The 21831-nt window shown below is 42.5% G+C and overlaps 1 protein-coding gene across 4 annotated transcripts in view; it reads right to left on the bottom strand.

Moving 5' to 3' along the window:
* The window catches only part of MDGA2 (MAM domain containing glycosylphosphatidylinositol anchor 2), an 842328-nt gene extending 835341 nt beyond the window's left edge, over positions 1 to 6987 (bottom strand). For all 4 annotated transcript variants that reach the window (XR_009531733.1, XM_060096268.1, XM_060096270.1 and 1 more), the window contains exon 1: positions 5476 to 6987. Coding sequence is in view for 3 of the 4 variants with exons in the window: in XM_060096268.1 (XP_059952251.1) it covers positions 5476 to 5755 (280 nt within the window). In the remaining variant the exon portion in view is untranslated. The remainder of the gene's footprint in view (positions 1 to 5475) is intronic.
* Between the last annotated feature and the right edge of the window lie 14844 nt (positions 6988 to 21831).

Here is a 21831-nt window from a genome sequence, read left to right as displayed (position 1 = left end):
CCCAAGATCACGGTTCCTAACACTGTGTTAAGACATAAACTGAACCCACAGGCTCATGCTGTTAGTTGCATCCCATGAGCCCTACCCTAATCACATTAAAACAGTACACTTTAAAAGAATACAGAGCACATTTTTTCCAGAAAACCTGTTTCCCAAAATAGGTTTAAGGTGGTTTGCCTTACAAAACAAAAACTAAAATAATTTTACAATATCAATAAGAAGAGCTGGTGTCAGAGACAATAAAATTAAGCCAAGATAAAGAAGATCATGAAAAATGCTTTCCTTGAATTTCTTTTATGACATCTATTCACCCTCACTGATTTGTTCTCTAGAAAATGATTCCTTAGGTTTAATGTTCAACCTGCTCAATCTAAATTACTTAATAGCCCACTTAGGGGCTTCCCAGGGACAAACAGGACATGAGCAAGTAACACTGTATAAAATAATCTGCTCATTTGTCATGCAAATTCTCAGTAACACGACCAGTAAGGACAACCTTGAATGTACAAAAATAATCTCAAGATACAAAGGACAGCCCACTTTTCCTGTGATGGTGACCAAAGTGGTGATGATCCAGGGTACGCGCGTGTGTGTGTACATGTTCTTGTGTGCACATAGGGACAGTGGGGTGAGGAGTGGGAAGAGAGAAGGTTAAAGCTAATTGCATATGACAGAGCTTCAGATTTACCTTTTTTAGCAACACTCATTAAAGTCATCTCCCACAGGCTGACACCCTAAATATGTGTTCAGTCAAAAGCAGAATCTGATCACAGGGTTTCTCCAAACTCAAACAGGACAAAAATCACAATTCAATGCACCTTGGGATAATTTTGTTGTGAGGATGGAAACATCCTGGGACTGGATGTAATGGTCAACTGACCTCCCAGGGCACTCTTATCCCTTTGGGTCAATCTGTACATTTAGATTCAACCCACTGACAGTCTGAAAGATCTTCCAGATCCTTCCTGTCTACCTTATCCCCTGGTTCTCAATTCCACCAAGTCTTTTCTGTCATCTACTGCCTGGGGTGTCATTCTTAAAATTTATGAGACTAATTGATATTACTTGAATTGAGAGAATATAGCTTGCTAATTTGTCATATACATGTGTTGATAAACTTATTCTATTTATTGCTTCTAGCACATCCTGCAAGCTATTTATGGGCAGTACATTAATTATTTTAGGACCAAATCTACCAAGTCATTGGTAGATTTGGCTCCCATTAAAAACTATTTAGACATAGACTTTTGTTTTTCAATTGCAGTGGGGATTTGTCCCCTGCTAATGCAGTTATAATCTTTTATTAGCAGTTATAATCTTTTATTAGCCTCCTTACTCCTGACCTATAATAGGTCAGAAGTAAAAATACAGTGTGTGTCAATGGAGCAGTTTTTTCTTTTTTAAGCAAGACAACTGTGAAGTTTACAGGAGATATGATTCTCAAAATTATGTAATTATCAACAGTTTCTCTAAAAAACACAGTTAAACATCCACAGAATAACTTACAAAGAAAACTTTCAAAACTAGGAAAGTACTTTGGATCACTCAGCTCTAAGTATTGCAGTCATATACACCTAGGTGGGGTTTACACTGTGGCCCTTGATGCTATGTTTAATCAGTTATCCTAAACGTAATGCAATGGGTTTAGTGCAACAAAATTAACAATGCCAAAAATGGATACCAGTTCACTGTTCTTTAATGACTTTTTGGTTTTCAGTGACGTTTAATATAGGAAAAAGAAAATTAAAATAAAACTTTAAACTTCCAAGATTATTTTGAGGAAAAAGCTTGAATACCAAATGTTTTTTTTTTTAATTCAAGAAGAGAGAATATAAAAACTTAAGAAAACTGATTTTAAAAACTACACAGGGAATTCCCTGGTGGTCCAGTGGTTAGGACTCCACGCTTTCACCCATGAAACCCATGGCCCCGGGTTCAATCCCTCGCTGGGGAACTAAGATCCCACAAGCCTCATGGCATGGCCAAAAAAAAATTTATTTAAAAAAAATAAAAAATAAAAGCTACACAAATATAGATATCTACAGGGAAAAATGCCATTTTTAAAAAGTGTTTTTTAATGACATCAGAATCATTGGTGGAGGGTAGACAGGCAGATATAAATCAAAAGATAATCTCCCTTACCCAAATGCCACATATACACAAATCTCAGCTACTGTGCAGTAAGTCTGCTAAGCAGTATTCCCAGATAAATGACAGTAAGTGCCTAGGTCTATAGCAGAAACTTTTATACTTAAGTAGTACACACGGTACCAAGCTGATCAAACACAATAGGAAGAAGACTACAGTAACTCAAGACAATATAATCTATATATTAAAACAAATAGTCTCAATTACTTAAAAACTTCTGAATTTCATGCTCAGAATTTTCCAGGCTAGCAGTAGAAGAATGAAGGGCTGACTAGCTATTTCAAGGAAGAAAGGTTACAATGATATATTTCTAAATCACGTAATTAGTTTTAGGCTACAGTGAAGTGATTTTGCCTGAATTACCGATAAAATAATGTTATTTTCTCTTGAACTTAGCTACTAGAAAACAATATTAAGAAATAATACTTTGTGTGTAGCACGAATGGTTTTACATCTGGCAAACAAAGGCAAATAAAGGGTGACAGGGATACAGACTTATGCTAGCAAAGTTCCTATCTAGGTCTTCGAAGTCTCTGTTTATAATTGCACTGCTTTTTTTTAATTAATCATTTTCCAGACTCCTCATGTACAATGTTCAAGACACACTTTATAATCTTACACTAACTCTTACGTCTACGTCCTTCTTACAGTTAATCAATATTTTATACCTAAATAAAAATAAAATCTTCTCTTCCCCATAAATGCTTCCACACACACAACAAAAATAAAACTACTTCAGGTTAAGAAAGGTCACGGTTTACAAAGTCAAAGCAATGAAGTGTGAAGTTTTATCAGTGGTTCTCAGACTTTAGCATGCATCCTAATCATCACCTGAGGTGAAAAACACAGACTGTGGATCCCACACTCTGAATTTCTGATTTAGAAATCCTGGGAAGGGTCAGAGAATTTGCATTTCTAACAAGTTCCTAGGTGATGCTGATACTGAAGGTTACAGATTCCCACTTTGAGAATCTAACTTCTGTGATTTGTAAGACATATTTAAAAAGTAATATATAAATATATTTTTTCACCCACCTGATAGCTATGACATTTATAAAGACTAGAGATGCTGACTAATTTTCAAACAAAGCCAATTCTACTCCTAGCTAAGTGACTAATAACCACATCAATAAAAAAAAAAAAAAAAGACCACCACCTTCACAACATCAGCTCAGTAGCAGAAATGCCTCCCCCCTTATTGTTAAGCAGCATGGCCCAGGACTGTTTTGATGCAATTGTTCTCTACTTGTCTCCACTCCTAAATCTTACCCTTTCCCACCGCCCAGCACAAGACTTGCCAGGACAAACAATCTGAATGACAAACAGTGAAAGAAAAATGGAACCCTTTCTAATCCAGACAGTTCCAGAACATCCCCTACCTCCCACCCCAATTTTTCTCACTTCTCATTATCTCCTACACACACACACACACACACACACTTAAAAAACAAAACAAGAACTCTTTTTATTTGAGCTAATCTGAACCAATGGGAGAGAAATAAACACTTGGACAAGCAGAGTTCAGACTCACACTAGGGAACAGCTCGCCGAGAAGGTTCCATCTTATCTGCAGCATTCCTCCATCCCTAGAATCCCAGCCACTCTCAGCTGCGGGACACCAGAGTCCAGCAGAAGTCAAAAGAGCACTAAATGAATTCCTGCTCTGCTCAAGGCCTCACCTCCTGCCATCAGCCAAGCGGTTTAAGCCAAGAGGTTCAAGACCTCAGCATCTCTCCTACACACACCAGCAGCAGCGGTACCAGCACCACCACCACCACCAAGAAAGCTCTCTTTCATTTGGGAAAGAGGGAGTGAGGAGAGAGGGGAAATTAAGATGCTTAGAGGTGGGAGAAAGTGAAGATCTCTTGGCCAGAGCCAAGGAGGGAAGTAGGAAGACAGGCAAGGGGAGTGGCCGATGAGGCGAAGCAGAGCCCAGTGCTCGCCGCTCCTGACCCTCTCTCCACCACCCCCCAGCACCGCTCAGCCCTGGACAAGACACCGCAGAGAGAGTAAAGGCGGACCTCCCGCCTCGGTTCCCAAACACATGCCCATTGCGCCCTCCACTTTCCCAGAGAGTTTGAGGACTCAAGGTCCCCTTGCATCCGCGCCCACTCCCAAGTCACTTCTAGGGTCTGCGCTTCCACGAACACTCATGCCCTTTGCCCGGGGCAGCCGGTGCCTAGCACTGCAGCGCTGGGGTCCCAACCCCGAGGGAGACCAAAGGCGGGCTGCCAAATTTCCAGCACAGTTTCTCTGGATGTCGGCCCTAGCCTGGGAGCTGTGGGTGAGTCTTGGCCTGCTGTCCCCTCAAGAGCTGTTCTCCTAACCTTCCCACCATACCTCAAGAACACAAAAGTTATTTTTCCTTTGTAGCACCGCCTGCTTATCCCAGGAGAAGACTCACATTTGAGCCAGAGGGTGTGTGTGTGTGTGTGCGCGCGCGCGCGAGTGTGTGTGTATCTTTCAGTCCCGAAAACCAAGGGTGCCAACTGCTGACAGGCGAAGGAACCTGGATTGGCTCTTGAGGACTTAAAAACATCCGAATTAACACGTTCACCCTTCTCTCCGTCCTAACCCTCCCAGCCCTGCGTTTTCCGGAGAACTGAGATTATGTTCCTGTTGCAGTGAGCTAGTGTCCTGCCCCGGAGCCGAGACGCGCAGACTTGGCCGTCCGTTCATTCATACATTTGCTCATCCATTCACATAAACATGTCCCTTAATTGTGTCTGGCACCGAGAATCTTGACTGCTATTTTCCCCTCCCCAAGTCAGTGCTCATGGCAACGGCTGGTGAAGAACGCAACTCGACTGTCAACCCACTTCCTGAGCCGGAAAATCAAGTCAAGTAGGCATTCAACTCTCCCCACGCCCCCCCCCCCCCAAAAAAAAGGAAAAGGAAAAGAGAAGGCTGAGAGACGGGGCGGAGAGGAATGGGGAGCTCGCTGGGGTCACATTCGAAGCTTCCCTTGGGAGGAAACCGCGGCACCGACACCAAGGCATGCAAGGAGCCAAATCATTATTAAATCAAAGACTGCTAGAGCTCGGGTCCCCAGAGGGGATAAATCAAGTGCAAAGCCACTTATTCGCATGAGTGCTGGGCTGCCGGCTCGACCCAACTCCGAGCCCGAGCCCAGGCGCTGGGAGCGCGGCTCGCAGCCCAATTCGCAGCGCGCTCGCCTCCTCCTTATCGCTCCCAATAACGTGATGAAGTGGAAATCAAAAGCCACGCCGGGAGGGGCCCCGGAACGGCGCGAGTCGTGCATTTTCGCTCACCAGCCTATCTTCCCTAAGAATCGCAAGGTCACCATAGCGTCGCGATTCCACTCACCGTACACTCCTTGGCCAGAGATCCCCTCCAGGACGACTGTCAGCAGCCACACGAGACCGTACACTAAATCCATCTTCACGTGAACATGAACATATCCAGCCCAGGGGGGACGCAGCGGGACCTTCTGGAGGCCGGCGGCCAGCCCGGCGCGCTCCGCTCGCTCCCCAGCCGAGCCGAGGTGCCCGGGAACCGCTCGCGGAAGAGGGAAGCGCAGTCCGTCCGTCTTTTCCCGGCGGCGGCCGTGAGCGGAGCGCAGGAGCCCGGCACACTCCACACTCATGCACACACACACACACACACTCTCACACACTCACACAACACAATACCCTGACACAGACTCACACGCACGCCTCACTCACACTGGGCGCCTGGGAAAATCGCAGACCCCGGGGAGGAGCAGGGGGCGTGATGGGAAGCGGAGCCGGGAGGCGAAGTGTTCTTCAGGGAAGCGGGCTGGAGTCTCCAAAGCGGCTGAGGCGGCGGCGGCGGCGCGCTGGGCCGGCGGCGGGTGCTGGCGAGGGGCCGGGTGTGCCGAGCGGTGCGAGCCTGACGCGGGCAGCCAGGGAGCAGGAAGTGGCCTCTGACTCGGGGCACCGAGCAGGGGCTTCCTCGCTTGGGTTCGCCTTTACAAAGTAACTCGCGAAGGTCCTCGGAGGAGCGTCAAGCGGCGGCAGCGGCCCGCCCGCCCGCAGTCCGGAGCCCCCAGCCCTGCTGTCTTGCCTTCCCCCATTCCATCAGTTGCCATTGCAACGCCAATCCTGTTACACGATACAGGCTCGCATTGCCGAGCGGGGAGAGGAGGAAGAGGAGGAGGAGGAAGAGGAGGAGTGGGGCTAGGGGGACGGGGGTGGGGAGGAAGGGAAGGGAGGAGGGGGAAGAAGGAGGAGAGGGACCGACAGGGCGCAGAGTGTGAGTCTGGAGCTTTCTCGGGCACCAGCCTCAGCCGCCGCCGCCGCCGCCGCCGCCGCCGCGGCCACCTCCACCGTTCTCCAAAATAGCCTTTAGCGCCACGCCAGCGAAGAAGGGGCTCAGGCCGGCCGCAACAATTCCGGGAGCCGAAAGCAGAGTCCAGGCACCGTCACTTGCAAGAGACGGAGAATGCCAAGCAGAGAGCGGATCGCACACACGTCTACGCGTGCCCACCGGCACCGCGCGCGTCCTCTTCGCTTCCGCGCTGCCCCCGCCAGGTGGAGGGGTGGGGGCTGCCGGGACAGGCGGGAGTTTAGAGGAGGGCGCCGCAGAAGGGGTTCCCCGCCTGGGCTAACGTAGTGCTGGCATCCGGAGATGAACGCGGGAGCGGCCGCTTGAGAAGGACACCGGCTGCGTGGCCGCCGTTCGGGCCCCAGCTGTGGCGGAGGTGCACGGGCCGGGCGGCGAAGCGCCGAGGGCTAGACGCCGGCCGGAATCCCTGGGTGTGCGCGGGGGTGCGCGCCGCGGAGGCGGAAAGGAGGAGGAGGGCGAAGCCGAGAGTGGGGCTGCGGGGCTGCCGAGCTGCCGGGCTGCCGGAGAGGAAGGCTGTGTGTGGTCACGTTGTGCGCTACGTGCTGAGAGCGCGAGCTTCTAGCCGCAGCCGGGCGACGTCAAAGCCGGGTGCGCGGCTCAGTCGCCTGCCTCCGCGCCTCCTCCTCACTCTGCCTTCCTGTGTCAGCCGTGGCACTCATCAGTATGGACAGTGCAGAGAGGCTCCGCGAGGCCGACGGCATCCGGCCTCCAGCCTTCAGCCTTCCCCGCGAGCCCCCCGTCCCCCCAACCTCCCGGAGCTGCGCGTCCTCGGACACCGGTTATCGTTTCCGATGCCGCTGTTGGCGTTTGCACGCGGAAGGGCCAGCTACCACCTTAGACCCCGGGTAATTACAGGACACACCATCCCCTCCCCGCCGCCCAGGGTCTCCCAGGATCCGTTCCGCTTGACTAGAGGGCAGAACCGGCCACAGCACTTGGAAACAGCATTGTTTCTTCCCCATTTCTGTCCTTTTAAATGGAAATATGTTCATCACAGCAGTGAAGGTTCTAGGGGGAAAACACTAAGAGTTCAGAGTTTAGTATACTTAATATGCAATGTCTCCTACTAAAGTTAACCGCTTTGAAAATCTTTTCTCTTTTGTGACAGAGGCTCTCGAGGAGCTTAAGAAATTCATAGTTACAAAAGGATTAGAAAATGCACAGCATCTATAATTTACATTGGAACTAGTGTAGAAATAGTCCACCGAAAATTTATAGGGGAAAACTGGTAATATAAGTAGTGGTCTCTGATTTGTCTCTGTAGCCACAAAAATTAGTGCTTCCTGCGTGCAATCCACTTTGTCGAATATGTTCTTCACTCTTCAAACAACATATGGATAGGGAAGTGATTAAAATAGCTAAAAACGTGCATTTATACATGTGTTAAAAAAAGTAATTGCTATGGAAAATCTGGAGCATAGTATTCATTTATCTGCTCCCATAATAGACTGGTATAACACACTGCAGGTCCCTTTCCCTCTGCTAAGGCTAGGAGGGGCAGGAGGGGGTGGTGTTACCTCCAAACACTAGGAAATGAATAGTCCCCATTGTTTCCACCAAGGTCCTTTTCCTCACTTAAGTGAATTATGCATATTATTTTTACAGGGTGTGATCTACTGCTTACGCTCTGGGTTTACAAGGTAAGAGGACCAATGTTGAGAAGGTCCCAAAGGATGCCTCAGCGTTGAGGACCACTTCTTTATGAAATGCCACTTTCACATAGTAGATGGAATTAAGTATCACTGTAGAAGCAAAACTCAATGTGTGGCATTTCTGAAGGAGAATGAGTGAAGTTCACTCACTGGTCAGCTGTGAGGGGAATTGTCTTATGTTTTAGGAAATTAGTCTTTTAAAAGTATATAATTCCTGCATACAGCAGCAGAGCAGCTTCAAGGAGCAGTAAAGTGCAACTCCTCTCTCAGATGGCAGCTCAGAATGTGTCTTGTCCATGAGGCACTTCCAGATTTTGGCCACTCATGTTCTGAGATAGTACTTCACCTGTATATTTGTACTATCCTTTTTTTGACTTTTATTTATGGAACCATAGGCTCTTTGAGTGATTTCAGGACTCTACACTGAAATATTTTATTATCCTAAAAAGTCAGTGTATCACTTTAACAAAGTAACTCAGACTAAGTCGGTATCTCTAAGAGGGATTACTGTGCTTAACCTGCCACATTAGGACTTAAGCTTCAGGAGCTCAGGGCCTTTCTTTTCCATGTAATGCACACCTCTGCCTAGGTAAGGACCAAACACCCACGGAGCCCTCAGCATTCCTGAATAAAATATTTGGAGCTTGTAGAGAACTTAGAGAACCCAGTCATTTTACAATTTACTTCAGTTGAGGAAACCACCAGGTATATCTACTCTGGGCCAGGTCTTGCCCTGGGTATTGAACATTCAAAGATATACAGGACAGAAACCCTTCCTTTAAGAAAGACACAATCTAGTGGACAGGGTGTATTGGTCAACACACGCACCACTACTTCTATTGACACTATAAGTGCTATATAAGGAAAGTCCCATGGTGGCAGATTTTACATGGAACCATTAATTAGGTTATATGACAGTAAGAATAAAAATTGCACTGGATCTCATATGTTTTTTCCTTCCAATGAAAATGATAGATTACTTCTACAAACAATTGGCCAATTCAATCTACCAAGGTTTTTTGTTTTGTTTGTTTGTTTTATTAAAATTCAACATTTTTTAGGCTGCCCTGACCAAATAGGCATGATGTATCCAGCCACACCTTAGCACTAACTATTAAAGGCCTCCAGGTGGTGAGCCTGAGCTGAGTCTTAAGGACAGGCAGGGAGGTGGTTTATCAGAGAGAGGGGGAGATGCTCCAGAAGGCAGGTCCAAAGGCTGCAATGAAATCAGGACCAGGATAATCTGTGTGGCCCAATTAGTGCACTCTCCTATGGGGGAAGGGTAAGTAACTTTAAGGATTGCCAGCTTCTTGGATTTTGCATAGTGAATATGGAAATTGTACAGAACTCAAAGGAATCCTCCATTGCATTACTGCCAGGGCCTGCTCAAGAGTACTACCCTGTTGCCAACAGAAGCATCAATGGACACTTTACCATTTGTGATGACAAGGCCAGGAAAATTGAGGGGCTCTCCTCTGACAGCCTTAATTACCTTAATAATCCCTTAGAGTTTTATTGATTGTAGTTTCATTTTAAATTTCTATCTCTGTCCTGCAGTATAAGTAGGATGTTCCAACCTAGGTAGCATGAGAGAGGCAATGTAATGGAGAGAGTCACAGCTTGGCACAAAATCCACCCAAGGTAGTGGGACAGAAGTGAGAAAATCTAGTAACTCTGGAGATACAGCTGAGTAGGCAAAATCAGACTATCAGTGGCAAATGCATCCTTTCTTTTAGAGCTAGCCTCCTCCCCCAAAGCAAATACCAGGTCTTCTATACTATTTACTATGGCTACTCCCTTATGGCCCTTTAAATACATACTCTTCCCTTTCTAGTTTATACAACCAAACAAGAATGTAAAAATCATCAGTGGTTTATAGTAATTTCTGGGGAATTGTGCACCCTGACCTGTTGTTCCATACTTCCTTGTGCTTGCTCTGTTCTTCATGGTCACAGGTTCCTGGCTCATATCACAGCTTACTAGGAATATAACCCACCCTGAATCATACCGCAGTTGGCTACAGGTCTGTATCCCTGGCCTACTCCTTTAATCTTGAGACTAAATATACTTCTGATATTTCAAAATCAGTTAAGGCAAGCTCATTGTTGTATGGCCCAGACATGTACCTGAGACCATGAACCATCACCCCCTCAACCTCTGACCAGATCTCTTTAAAGCTAACCTAGATCACAATAAAGTTTGACTAACCTAAATTGGAACCACTTCTGTAGGGCACAGAATCTTCTATCCTGGTAAATTTTCTCTAACCAAATGCCTGTTCACCTGCTTTTATTTCCTCCTACTTACTAATAGCTTCCAGCATGCAAGCTTGGAAGTCTAAGCAGCATCACATAGAGTTGGCTGTTTCAGATGACAGATATGATTTCCTATCAGAGACACAGAGCATAGCATTGGAGGTTCCAGGTGCTGCTAATTTCCAGGAGGTAGGGTGGGAGCAATTGTTTATAAGAAGCAGAACCCAGATGCTGGTGTTAAATATGAGACAGGGATTTCATTTTGGGAAACTGTGTTGTCCCTTGACAGGGCTTTGGTGAGAACAAAAAGGACAATGAGAATGGTAACTGCTAATATTAGAAATAAGGAAGCACATCAAATCCCCTTTGTAAGGACTGAGAGAAGTGAAGGAGAGATGTATAGCTTGAGGAAGCAACAAAGTACCCAAAGAATAATCCCTGGAAGTAGCAAATACAGGGTCCAAATAAAAAAGGAGGTGTCCAGGAGAGGCTGAATATATGGATACTGCTTTGAGAGGATGCCAAGGTAATTTGTTACCAGATGATGGGGCTAAGGTCTCAGATATATTGTGGCTGCCAATGAAAAGTATCTGACAAACAGAGGAAAGTAGAGGCAGAAAATATGAGCCAAGGGCCTTGATATTCTTGATACTCTATCATCAGCTAAAAATAGCAAATTTCTGAGTGTTTTTACTCATTTGGTAAAGAGCATTCCCTCTCATAGGCCCTCCTTTCAAGACAGACATGCTAGTTTCTAGTTCCAGACTTCTGGGATTTTGTGAACCATTCACGTTTTCTATACAGTTTGTATGTTGAACCCATAATGATTTTTAAAAGTCTACCCTCATCTACCCTCATATCACCTCTTGGTGATTTTAGTAACCCTGCCCTAGATTTATTCTTATTCTGACATGTCTCCTTTCCACTATTATTAAAATTCTGATACTATTTTAGGAACAAACCTAATGCTGATTTGTTCCAGAGCAGATGTTCAGTGCAGGGCTGTGTAACGTGGTAGGTAAATGTCTGAGCTTTAACATCAGATTGCCTTGAGCTTGAATTTCTGACGTCATTGTGACCTTGACATTTCCTGTATCCCATAAAATGAAAAGATCAAGAGGTTACTAAGGGTTTTCTATAAAGTAATACATGAACGTTACATAGCTCAGCACTTGACTTAAGCAATACAGTGTTATCATTGTTATTATTACTGTTAATATTTTTCTTAATATTTGTTAGTTGTTGGAGAGCATTAATATATGGACCTAATAACTGGAATGAGCTCCATCTGTGGTTAGCTGACAGCTTGGAACCTTTAGTTTTATAAGGATGATGAAGTGTTTTTCCTCTAAAAGCATTACTTCACTTGCTTTTATTCAAAGTTCATCTGTCCCATTTCTGTCCAGTCACACTGATCTCTGAAGTCCTTCTACAGTTTATCTGTAATGGTTTGGAATTTCAGTACTTAGGTATAGCTGAAAAGTTGAAAATTTGAGAGTACAGTTCTGCTTCAAGATTATTTTTGAAACTGCTGCATCTCTGGATGTATCCTTGGAGAACTCAACAGCTTAAATATTAATGCAGAGAAGTTTCTCCTTATCACTATGCTTGATTTACTATCTTTCAAAAACAGATTAGTGTGCAGCAATGCTTACACATCTAGGTCACCAGTAGACCAGATTAAAGCTCAACATCATTGTTGGATTAGAAAATTTGTGGTGGAAGTATAAGGAAACCCACTGTTTCTGACAAAGAAGGGATTTGATTAAGCCACAGATATCAAGGACTATGAGAGAGTTGAACAAAAATTTCCCCCAAGATTCTATGTTTGGCGCAATTTACAGATATGCATGTAATAGGAAATAAAGGAAAGGAAATCTGAGTCACAATCAGGTGGTGGGTTCAAAATGTGTCATCACAACACGAAAATACATAATCTAATATACAATACAATATAATATAATATATTAAAGTACAATATCAACATTTAACATTCTCTGTAATTAAACTCAATCTGCAAACAAGCTAATCATATCAGCTAGCTATTGGAAAAATTCAAGGAAGCAGAGTCTCTTCTCAGTTTAAAACTGTCTCCCATGTAATTACTTCATTTTCTAGGGTTTCTCTCATTTGCTCTTCTCCTTGTCCTTATCTGACTAGTGGTTGTTTCATGTTTTGTCCCGATAATAGGGAGAGGTGTCTTCTTTCATTCAGCTTTGCTGTCCTCCACTTGATTATTGGGTGTCTGCCACTTACCCTGCTGCACTCAGTGCTCTCATCTTCCCCATTGGCTTTGAATCATAAGGACTCAGCTCCCACCTCATTCCAAGCTCAGGCTTCTCCCAGACCTCTAGCCATGGAAGCATATTCCCATGCTCCTCTGGAGCCACCGGGAGAGCCTGGATCTCCTACATATGACTCACATTAGGAAATCAAATGGCACTATTCTTCATTCTCCGTTTACCTGACTATACCGTGTTGACATTTCTACTCATTTGTAGAAATTCTGATTTTCATTCTGTGAGGCATTTTCATCCAAGAGTTAAGGAAAGATTCAAAAAACAAGCTTTCTATACCATGGAATTCTTAAAGTATAAGAAGGTCACTCATCCCTGTGCAACCACAAGAGGACAGGGAAGTCCTCAGGGACATGTATATCCCTATTCTCCAACTCTACCTCTCTTTTTCCTTCCTCTCTCTCAGTCTCTCTCTGGGGTTCTCCACTCTCCCCCACTACAAGCTTCACACCAGGGCAGAGGGGTACTCACCTTCCTTCTAAAGGGAAAAATGGACTTCATTTCAACCTTGCATTCTCCCTACTCTCTGGTTTGTGGAAAAACTGCTGTGGTCTGAATCCTCCAAGCTAGAGCTTAATAATTTAGAGCCTGGGTCTAGGAGTTCCCCAAAATCCTTTTTTCCCTCAAATGTCTGACACTTCTTTTTTCCCTGGCTTCTGCCCTTTCCCTGAAGAGATGCCCAACTTCAATAAATACACTACCCTAGAGCAGCAAGAATTACAGGGAGTCAGAAACAAATTGAATATAGGATAATATTTCCAAACATTAGTTATAGCTGCATGGCCTGGTCCCCTATAAATAAGTTATTAAGGGGGTAGGACCAGGTCTTGCCTACTTGGGGTGACCCAGGAAGGCAAAATATCACATGGAAGTTCAAAGTTCAGGGGCAGATCCAAAGGAATGCAGGGCTGGGTGGGCCAGAGAGTTTCCAGAGGGAAGTTCCTTGAAGAAGGGAGAAAAAACCTGTAGGTAGGAAATTGTTTATTAGGAGGTTGGAGAGACAAATATCCCAGCGTGCCACCAAACTGGCAAAGAAAATAAGAACAGCCAAGAAAAAAATGTGGCTGAGTCCTCTGATGAGGGTTAATAAGAGAGAAATAAAATAGACAACGGAAGAGAAGAGACCCAGGGGGCTGTACTGGGTTGGTAGCGGCCCTCTAAAGCATGTCCTCAGAATCTCAGAACATGACTTAATTTGTAAATAGGGTTGTAGCAGATGTTATTAGTTAAGGTGAGGTCATTGTGGAGTAGGGTGGGCTCTTAATCCAATAAAACTGATGTCCTTAGAAAAGAGAAGGCACAGAAGTTGACATGCACAGGGGAGAATACCAGGTGACAACAGAGGCAGAGGCTGGAGTGATGCATGTACGAGTTAAGGAATGCCAAAGGGCTAAGGGAAAGGCAAGGGACAAATTCTCCCCCAGCATCACAGAGAGCGTGGCCCTGCTGAGCCCTTGATGTTACACTTCTAGCCTCCCAAAGTATAAGAGAATAAATTTCTCTTGTTATAAACCATCCAGTTTGTGGTACGTTGTCACAGCAGCCCTAGAAAACGAATAGTGGAGCCACACTTGTCACTTGGGCCACAGTCTACACAAAGGCTATTTGGCTGAAACCTCTGGAGGTTCTATCTTAAATCCTTGCCTGTAGGAAGTTTTCTTCTAAATCACTATGGAATGACACTTTCCTAGTTTGGACAAATCCAATAACCTCAGTAACACATGACTTTCCATATCTGTAAACTATACTACTCACCCAGGAAAATGTTGTGAACGTTAAATGGAGTGATGTTTATTAAAACATAGGTGATCATGCCCTTTCTCAGGGAACCAGAGAGGACCAGGGAAACTAGGCTTGAAGGACTCCTATTCCCCAGTTAACTTTGCTGCAGTGCTCCCCAGAAAGAGGTGGGGAGCCTGGGATGCCCAAGAGACTAATCAAAGCACAAGTCTCTGTCCTCAGTCTTCCCCTGCAGCTCTCTGAGGAGCGCCCTCTATTTAGCAAAAGCCTGGAAAGAGGAAATCTCTCCCTTCTCTTTCCTCTCTTTTTCTTACTTTCCTGTGACCAGAAGAGGGGAATTTGCCTCTTCTTCCTGTCTACTTCCCTTAAATAAAACTCACTTAGAGCAGCAGTTTTCAAACTTTCTTTTCTTGCCATCTTTTTTTTTTTTTTTTTTTTTTTTTTGCGGTACGCGGGCCTCTCACTGTTGTGGCCTCTCCCGTTGTGGAGCGCAGGCTCAGCGGCCATGGCTCACGGGCCCAGCCGCTCCGCGGCATGTGGGATCTTCCCGCACCGGGGCACGAACCCGTGTCCCCTGCATCGGCAGGCGGACTCCCAACCACTGCGCCACCAGGGAAGCCCTCTTGCCATCTTTTTACACCTCAACCCACAACAATTTATTTAACATCATGACTCAGTGTACATACACACATAACCACACAAAAACCGCATTTTTTTCTCATAAAGTGATTACCTTTACCGCATGTTTTTTTTTTTTTTTTTTGCGGTACGCGGGCCTCTCACTGTTGTGGCCTCTCCCGTTGCGGAGCACGGGCTCCGGACGCGCAGGCTCAGCGGCCACGGCTCACGGGCCCAGCCGCTCCACGGCATGTGGGATCCTCCCAGACCGGGGCACAAACCCGTGTCCCCTGCATCGGCAGGCGGACTCTCAACCACTGCGCCACCAGGGAAGCCCATACCGCATGTATTTTGATGTGTTCCTTTCTATTCCATTCCATTTCATTCTCTTCCATGTTATTTTATTTTTAAAAAGTATGGTCTGACTAGGGCTTCCCTGGTGGTGCAGTGGTTGGGAGTCCGCCTGCCGATGCGGGGGACGTGGGTTCGTGCCCTGGTCTGGGAGGATCCCGCATGCCGTGGAGCGGCTGGGCCCGTGAGCCACGGCCGCTGGGCCTGAGCATCCGGAGCCTGTGCTCTGCGGCGGGAGAAGCCACAGTGGTGAGAGTCCCGTGTACCACAAAACAAACAAACAAACAAAAGAAGTATGGTCTGACTATATTAAATTTTTTCCATAACCCCTTAATGTGTCAAGCGTCATATCGGGTGCAAATGCCTGGCTTTTGACATGCTGTAGTGTTACTAAAAAAAAGCAAATTCTCTATCTTAAGATAAAGAGCATGTACCCTAACTCTCTTGCCCTCAGACAATAAATCTCTTGGCTAGGCTTGGAGGAGAGATAATTGTTAAAGATGTATTTTGAGTGACATACTTCTTTACCTATTTTGTATCCCATTTTTTTTCCATTCAGTATAGAGTGACATCTTGCCATGGCAGTAAGTGATCATCTTCAGTAACAGTTTTAATGATTGACTATCATCCCAATGCGTGAATGCAATATAATCATTTAACTAAACTCCCTATGTTGGGCATTTGGTTTGTTTCAAAGCTTACATTCTAATGGGAAGAGACAGATATTGAACAATAAACAACCAAACAAACAACAAGGATAATTTCAGATTGCAATAAGTACTTTAAAAAAAAAAAACAACAGTGTTGTGTTAGACTCTGAAAGGGTTGGGGATTAGATTAGATAGTATCATTAGGAAAGTGATTATGAGATAGACCTCAGGAATAAAAGGCCCACCATATAAAGAGGTGAGATCTACAGACAAAAGGAAAAACAAGGGTTTTTGGAAATTAATGCCTTGAAGGAAGAGAAAGAAGGCTTTCTGAGAAGTAGTTAGGGACCAACTCATGAAGAACCCTATGGGTCCGTGTAAAGAGAAGATTGTATTCTCAGTGTAAGTGGAAGCCTGTAGACAACTCAGAGAGAAATAGAAATAGACAGAGAGATGAGAGAGAGACAGAGACAGAGACTATCCCAAGAGAGAAAAGAGCCTATAGTCAGCAGATATATTGGTTATGGTTATGAATGAATCTATCTGGGTACTGACCATATAAAACTTACAGTCAGTTTCAGAGTTCAGAAACAATTTACATACACCCAGGAACATGAACTGTTTCTTAATTCACTTAGACTTTTTCAAGTTCATAATCATATTTTGTAGTTTTGTTTGTGTATGCCTTGTACACTTTTGAAAAATTATACATCATTACCATGAATGAGAAATTTTAAAACTTACATTTTCTAATTGGTTTTTGTTGGTATGTAGGAGGGTTATTTAATTTTTGTATACTCATTTGATAACCAGCTGAAATTGCTTTTTAGGTCTATTTTTCTTTTTTCTTTGATTTCTTGAGTTATCACTTAGGAAGAAACTCATATAATCTGCTAATAATGATGATTTTGATTGCTTCTTTCCAGTAGTAATGAGTCTTTACTTCTCCCGATTTGTGAGATTCGATCGGCAGGAACTTCTGTTATACAACTGAAAAATGTTAGTGATAACATGTTTCAGATTTTAATTAGAATGCCTCTAGTGTTTCACAGTTCAGAATGCCATTGAGTATTTATTTCAAATGGATATATAATTGCTATTTTAATGAAGGTTTGTCTGTGTTGTTATTTCTGGTTGTTGATGTTGTTTTTCCCTCACCTACTCACCCAATCTGCATGGCTGATGAATTTAACCAAATGCCTTTTTGGCATAAATTATAATCATTTTCTGATTATTTTAAACCTAGGTTTATTGTAATGATGTATTAGGGTTCTCTAGAGAAAGAACCAATAAGGTATATATAGATGTACACAGGAAGGGATTTATTATAGGAATTGGCTCGTGAGATTATGGAGGGCAAGAAGTCCCATGATCTGCTGTCTACAAGCTGGAAAACAAGAAAGCCAGTGGAGTAATTCAGTCCAAGTCTGAACACCTGAGAACCAGGGGAGTTGATGGTATAAATCCCAGTCCCAGTCCTAAAGCCCTAGAACCAGTAAAGCTAATATCTGAGGGCAGGAGAAGATAGATGTCCCAGCTCAAGCAAAGAGAGCAAATTTGCCCTTTCTCTGCATTTTAATTCTCTTCAGGCCCTCAGTGGATTGGATGTCCACCTGCATTGGGGAGGGCAATCCTTTTTTTTTTTTTTACCAAGTCTATCCATTCAAGTGCTAGTCTCATCCAGAAACATCCTCAGAGACATACCCAGAAATAATGTTTTACCAGCTATCTAGGTAAATACCAGAGATTTAGCTAAGTATCTTAGCCCAGTCAAATGACACATAAAATTAACCATCACAAATGGCAATGACAACTACCATGAAAATTTATAATGTACTAGGCAACATGCTAAGTATTATATCATTGAATCATCATAATAAAGCTAGAAGAAAGCTATCATTATGCATATGCACCTGAGGAAAGCTGAGATGTTAGAGAGGGTTAAATTCACTGGTAGACACAGACTTTTAAATACAAATCTATCTGATCCAAAACTACTTTGATGGGTTTTGATGTATTTAATCAATTTTAATTGCTGTTAATATTACATTGGCTGTTGATATTTGTTGAGAAATTATATAACAAAATATCTAAGCCATTTAAACTTATTAATATATTCAATCTTTGAAATCACCATATGAGGTAGAACCTATCATTACTCAGTTTATAGATGAGGAAACTGAGGCACAGAGGGCTTATTATGTTGAACTATCTTTGTGTATGTTTCTGTAAGAATGTATTATGGCTTTAATAAAGTTCTGGATTTACTAATAATTTTATTTAGTATTTTCTTATATTTATACTCTTATTTGAAACTGGTCTAAAATTTCTTTTTTGTGCTGTAATCATTAGGTTAACTGGGAAGCTTGTAATTTTTATGAGCTCTAGAATATCATAAACATTATTACAGAAAGATCCATTATAGTCATCTGGACCTGCACGTTTTTGAAGGGCATTCCTGCTCAATTTATGGTATCAGAGTAATTCATGCATTTCTTAACGTTTACAAAATATGGTTTTATGAGTAGTGTAGTCTTAAAATTTAATAAACATCTTCTCTAGATCTGTGATTACATTACTTTTTTCATTCTCAGAATTTAGTATTTCTTTGTATGTATCAGTGTATAAGTTTTTGAGTTTTCAAGTTTCATCTTTTTTTGTCTCTTCAATCAACCAGCTTTCAAATTTACTTGTCAATTATACTATTTCATGTTTCCTAATTAAGTTTTGTATTAGTTTTCATCTCTATTACTATCTTAGTTTCCTTGGGATAATTTTGGCATTCCAGTTATAGCTTCTTAGATTAATTCATTTATTTATTTTTATTCTTACCTAGTTACTGATTAAAGTATTTAGATTTATGCCTCTTGTCCTGAGTGTAGAATCATGGGCCCAGCCGCTCCATGGCACGCGGGATCCTCCCGGACCGGGGCACGAACCCGCGTCCCCCGCATTGGCAGGCAGACCCTCAACCACTGCGCCACCAGGGAAGCCCTTCATTGTATTTTTGACATATGTTGCCTTTCTTGTTAGTTTGGATTTAGACTATAATAACTAGTTTTTAATTATTGGTTAACCCATCAGCTGCCAAGGAGATTTTTTAAAATACTTGCTGCGATTAGTTATCTTCCATGTCAATTATTGCATAATGAGAAAATGTAGACTATACAATTTCTAGTTTTTTATGTTTGTTGAAATGTTCCCTGTGGTCTTTTAGATGGTTTTTTTCTGGGTAAATATTTCATGGATTCTGAACATACAGTGTAATCTTAAATGTAAGATACAAAGTTGTATATGTAAATATAAATATATAAAAGCAACATTCTTGATTAGATTATTTACCTTCATTATATCCTAATGATATTTTGATGCGTGTTGCACCAATGTAACTTGTCAATATTCTTACGGAGAAGTGGTCTAACACCAGCTTGACTTTTCACTCACTATAGATATTTGCTTTTTCTCCCTAGGTGCGTTCAATGTTTTTACTTTATGTCTGTGATTCACATATTTTATCAGGATGTATCTAGATAAGGATTTTTCCCCAGCAATTACACCTTAAATGTCAGTAATTCCTTTCTCACCTTTGAAATATTTTCTCTTACTTATGTCTTCTCTGTTTATTCTGGCTATACTCTTTCAGGAACAACTACTCTTTGCTCTATCTTTACTCTTTGATCTCTCTCGATATATATAAATATAGTCACTTCATATATCCAAAATATATAGTATGTGTGTGCGTTCATTTTCTCTTATTAGCTCAAATTTGTCATTTTCCTTTACGTTTTTGGAAAGCTTCCCATGCTTCTGGTCCATATCACTGCTTTGATTGCCTACAGCGGTGGATATCCACACCAGAGTCAAATGGAAATTTTAACTTTATCACTAATTTATAATCATCATTGAAACCCTTTGATAATTCATTCACTGCTTTCTTTACCTCAACCTGTTTCTTCTTATGTCCTCCCCAACACTCAGGGCCACAAGACGTGTCAAATAATTAATTGTAATTTCTTCTAGATATTGCAATAAACTATTGTCAAAGATGCACTCTCTCCATGCCATTCCCTTCCTCTGTTGCTGCAGTAATTTTTTATTAGCCCAATGCTGAATATTTTTCTTTTTAAAGAGTTTAGATTTATCAGGATTTAATTTTTGTTAACCGAAAATATGGATTGTCTTAAGTCCTGCTCTCTCTCCACCTAAGTAATGGTGAAATTCTCTTCTGAGAGTCACAGTAGAGGGTAAACTGATGTAACCTTAACAAGGAACAGGCCATGCAATTCTCTATTACTTCAAGGTATTTTTCCACTACTTGCATAATCTGATTTCTGGTTCCAAACCAAGAAAGTAGATAAACTTTATAGTTATAGTTCCCAGCATGCTGCAACAGGATTTGTTATATCTGTCCTCTCTCCAGTGCTCAGTTGTAGTAGTTATACTTTCCAGAATGTGTGTATTGTGGTGCTTTCTCTGCAAATGGCACCTGAAATGCGCCATTTAGTTGGGGTATATATGAAGCATATTCCTTAATTTTTTTCTTAGCTAATCTCTTGATTTTAGTCAAGGACTAAATCCAGAGTAAATTTCTTCCTTTCTTTTTTTCCTCCCTCAAACTACTTCTCTTTATATTATGTCAATTACTCCCAGACTCTAGCCTAAGGTTATGTGTCTGTTTTACTTACCTTTTAGTTTTTGTCTTTTTCCACATTTTTTTCCATATAGAGAGGGCTGCATTAGTGGTCTATTAGCCACATATCATTCAAATGGGTGTTATCACATTTAATTTTCTAGACCTATTTTACATAAAGATATTCTCTTTACTTCCATTCTGTAGGCAACCCAGAATAAGTGGTATCATACTTCATATTGTTACTTGGTAATTATGAAGAATTTTCCTTGGTTTTTATTCTTTAAGTTATTTTGAATTCTGTTAGCCGCCTTATTGTTTACAAGAGACCTGTAAAGAGAATGATGGAATCACAGATAAAATCTTTTATAATACAAATCTCACTCTAGAGCAACAGAAATGAAACTGAGATGGATTCAACACATGTCATCAGTGTTGAAAGTAAGAGAATTCTTGTTTCAAAATCTTGGAGAAAATACTCAGAACCATGAGGGCATACAAAATCCTTGTACCCTATATATCGTGCATTCCTATTTTGTTTATAATCAACTTCATATGAAAGGAAAGGAATCAAAAGCACAAACTATGAATTACAAGTTATTAGATGGGTAGTAATATTAGTTCATTTTAAGCATTTGTTCATTTTAAATACTTGTTAAATCCATATATAGGAAAGTGTAGCATTTGTATAAGGTTCTGGCCTTACTCTCGTGGTCCCCCTGGAGGTCACCTGTGTCTTTAATGAAGAATTCATGGAGTAAATGAATGGCTTCCCACGTCAAGCACTTCAGCGTGAGGGTATTCTCAAGGTGTAGAAAAATAGTAAGTCAAAGAGCAGGCCAGAGTTGTGCCCACAGAAGCAGCCTTCCAACAATAAGGGACATTTATTAGGAGATAAATGCCTCGGCTTCCTCATTCCTTGGTGGGAAAGTTCTCTCAGCAAATAGTCAGCAAGTCTGAGCCCCAGTTGCCCACAGAAGTTTCCATTCATTAATGCATCTTTTATTGACTTTCTGCTTTTGGGGGAACCTCATTCGAAGAAAGGAGGAAAGTCCCAGAGGGTATACATGATAGTAAATATTAGGGGGAGGAATCAATCAATGCAAATAGTGCAAGTGGTATTTTTAGAAAATGATTCTATTCAATCAAACATTTCATCGA

The sequence above is a fragment of the Mesoplodon densirostris genome, chromosome 4 (genome assembly GCF_025265405.1).
Source record: "Mesoplodon densirostris isolate mMesDen1 chromosome 4, mMesDen1 primary haplotype, whole genome shotgun sequence".
NCBI lineage: Eukaryota > Metazoa > Chordata > Mammalia > Artiodactyla > Ziphiidae > Mesoplodon > Mesoplodon densirostris.
This window is presented reverse-complemented; position numbering and strand designations above follow the sequence as displayed.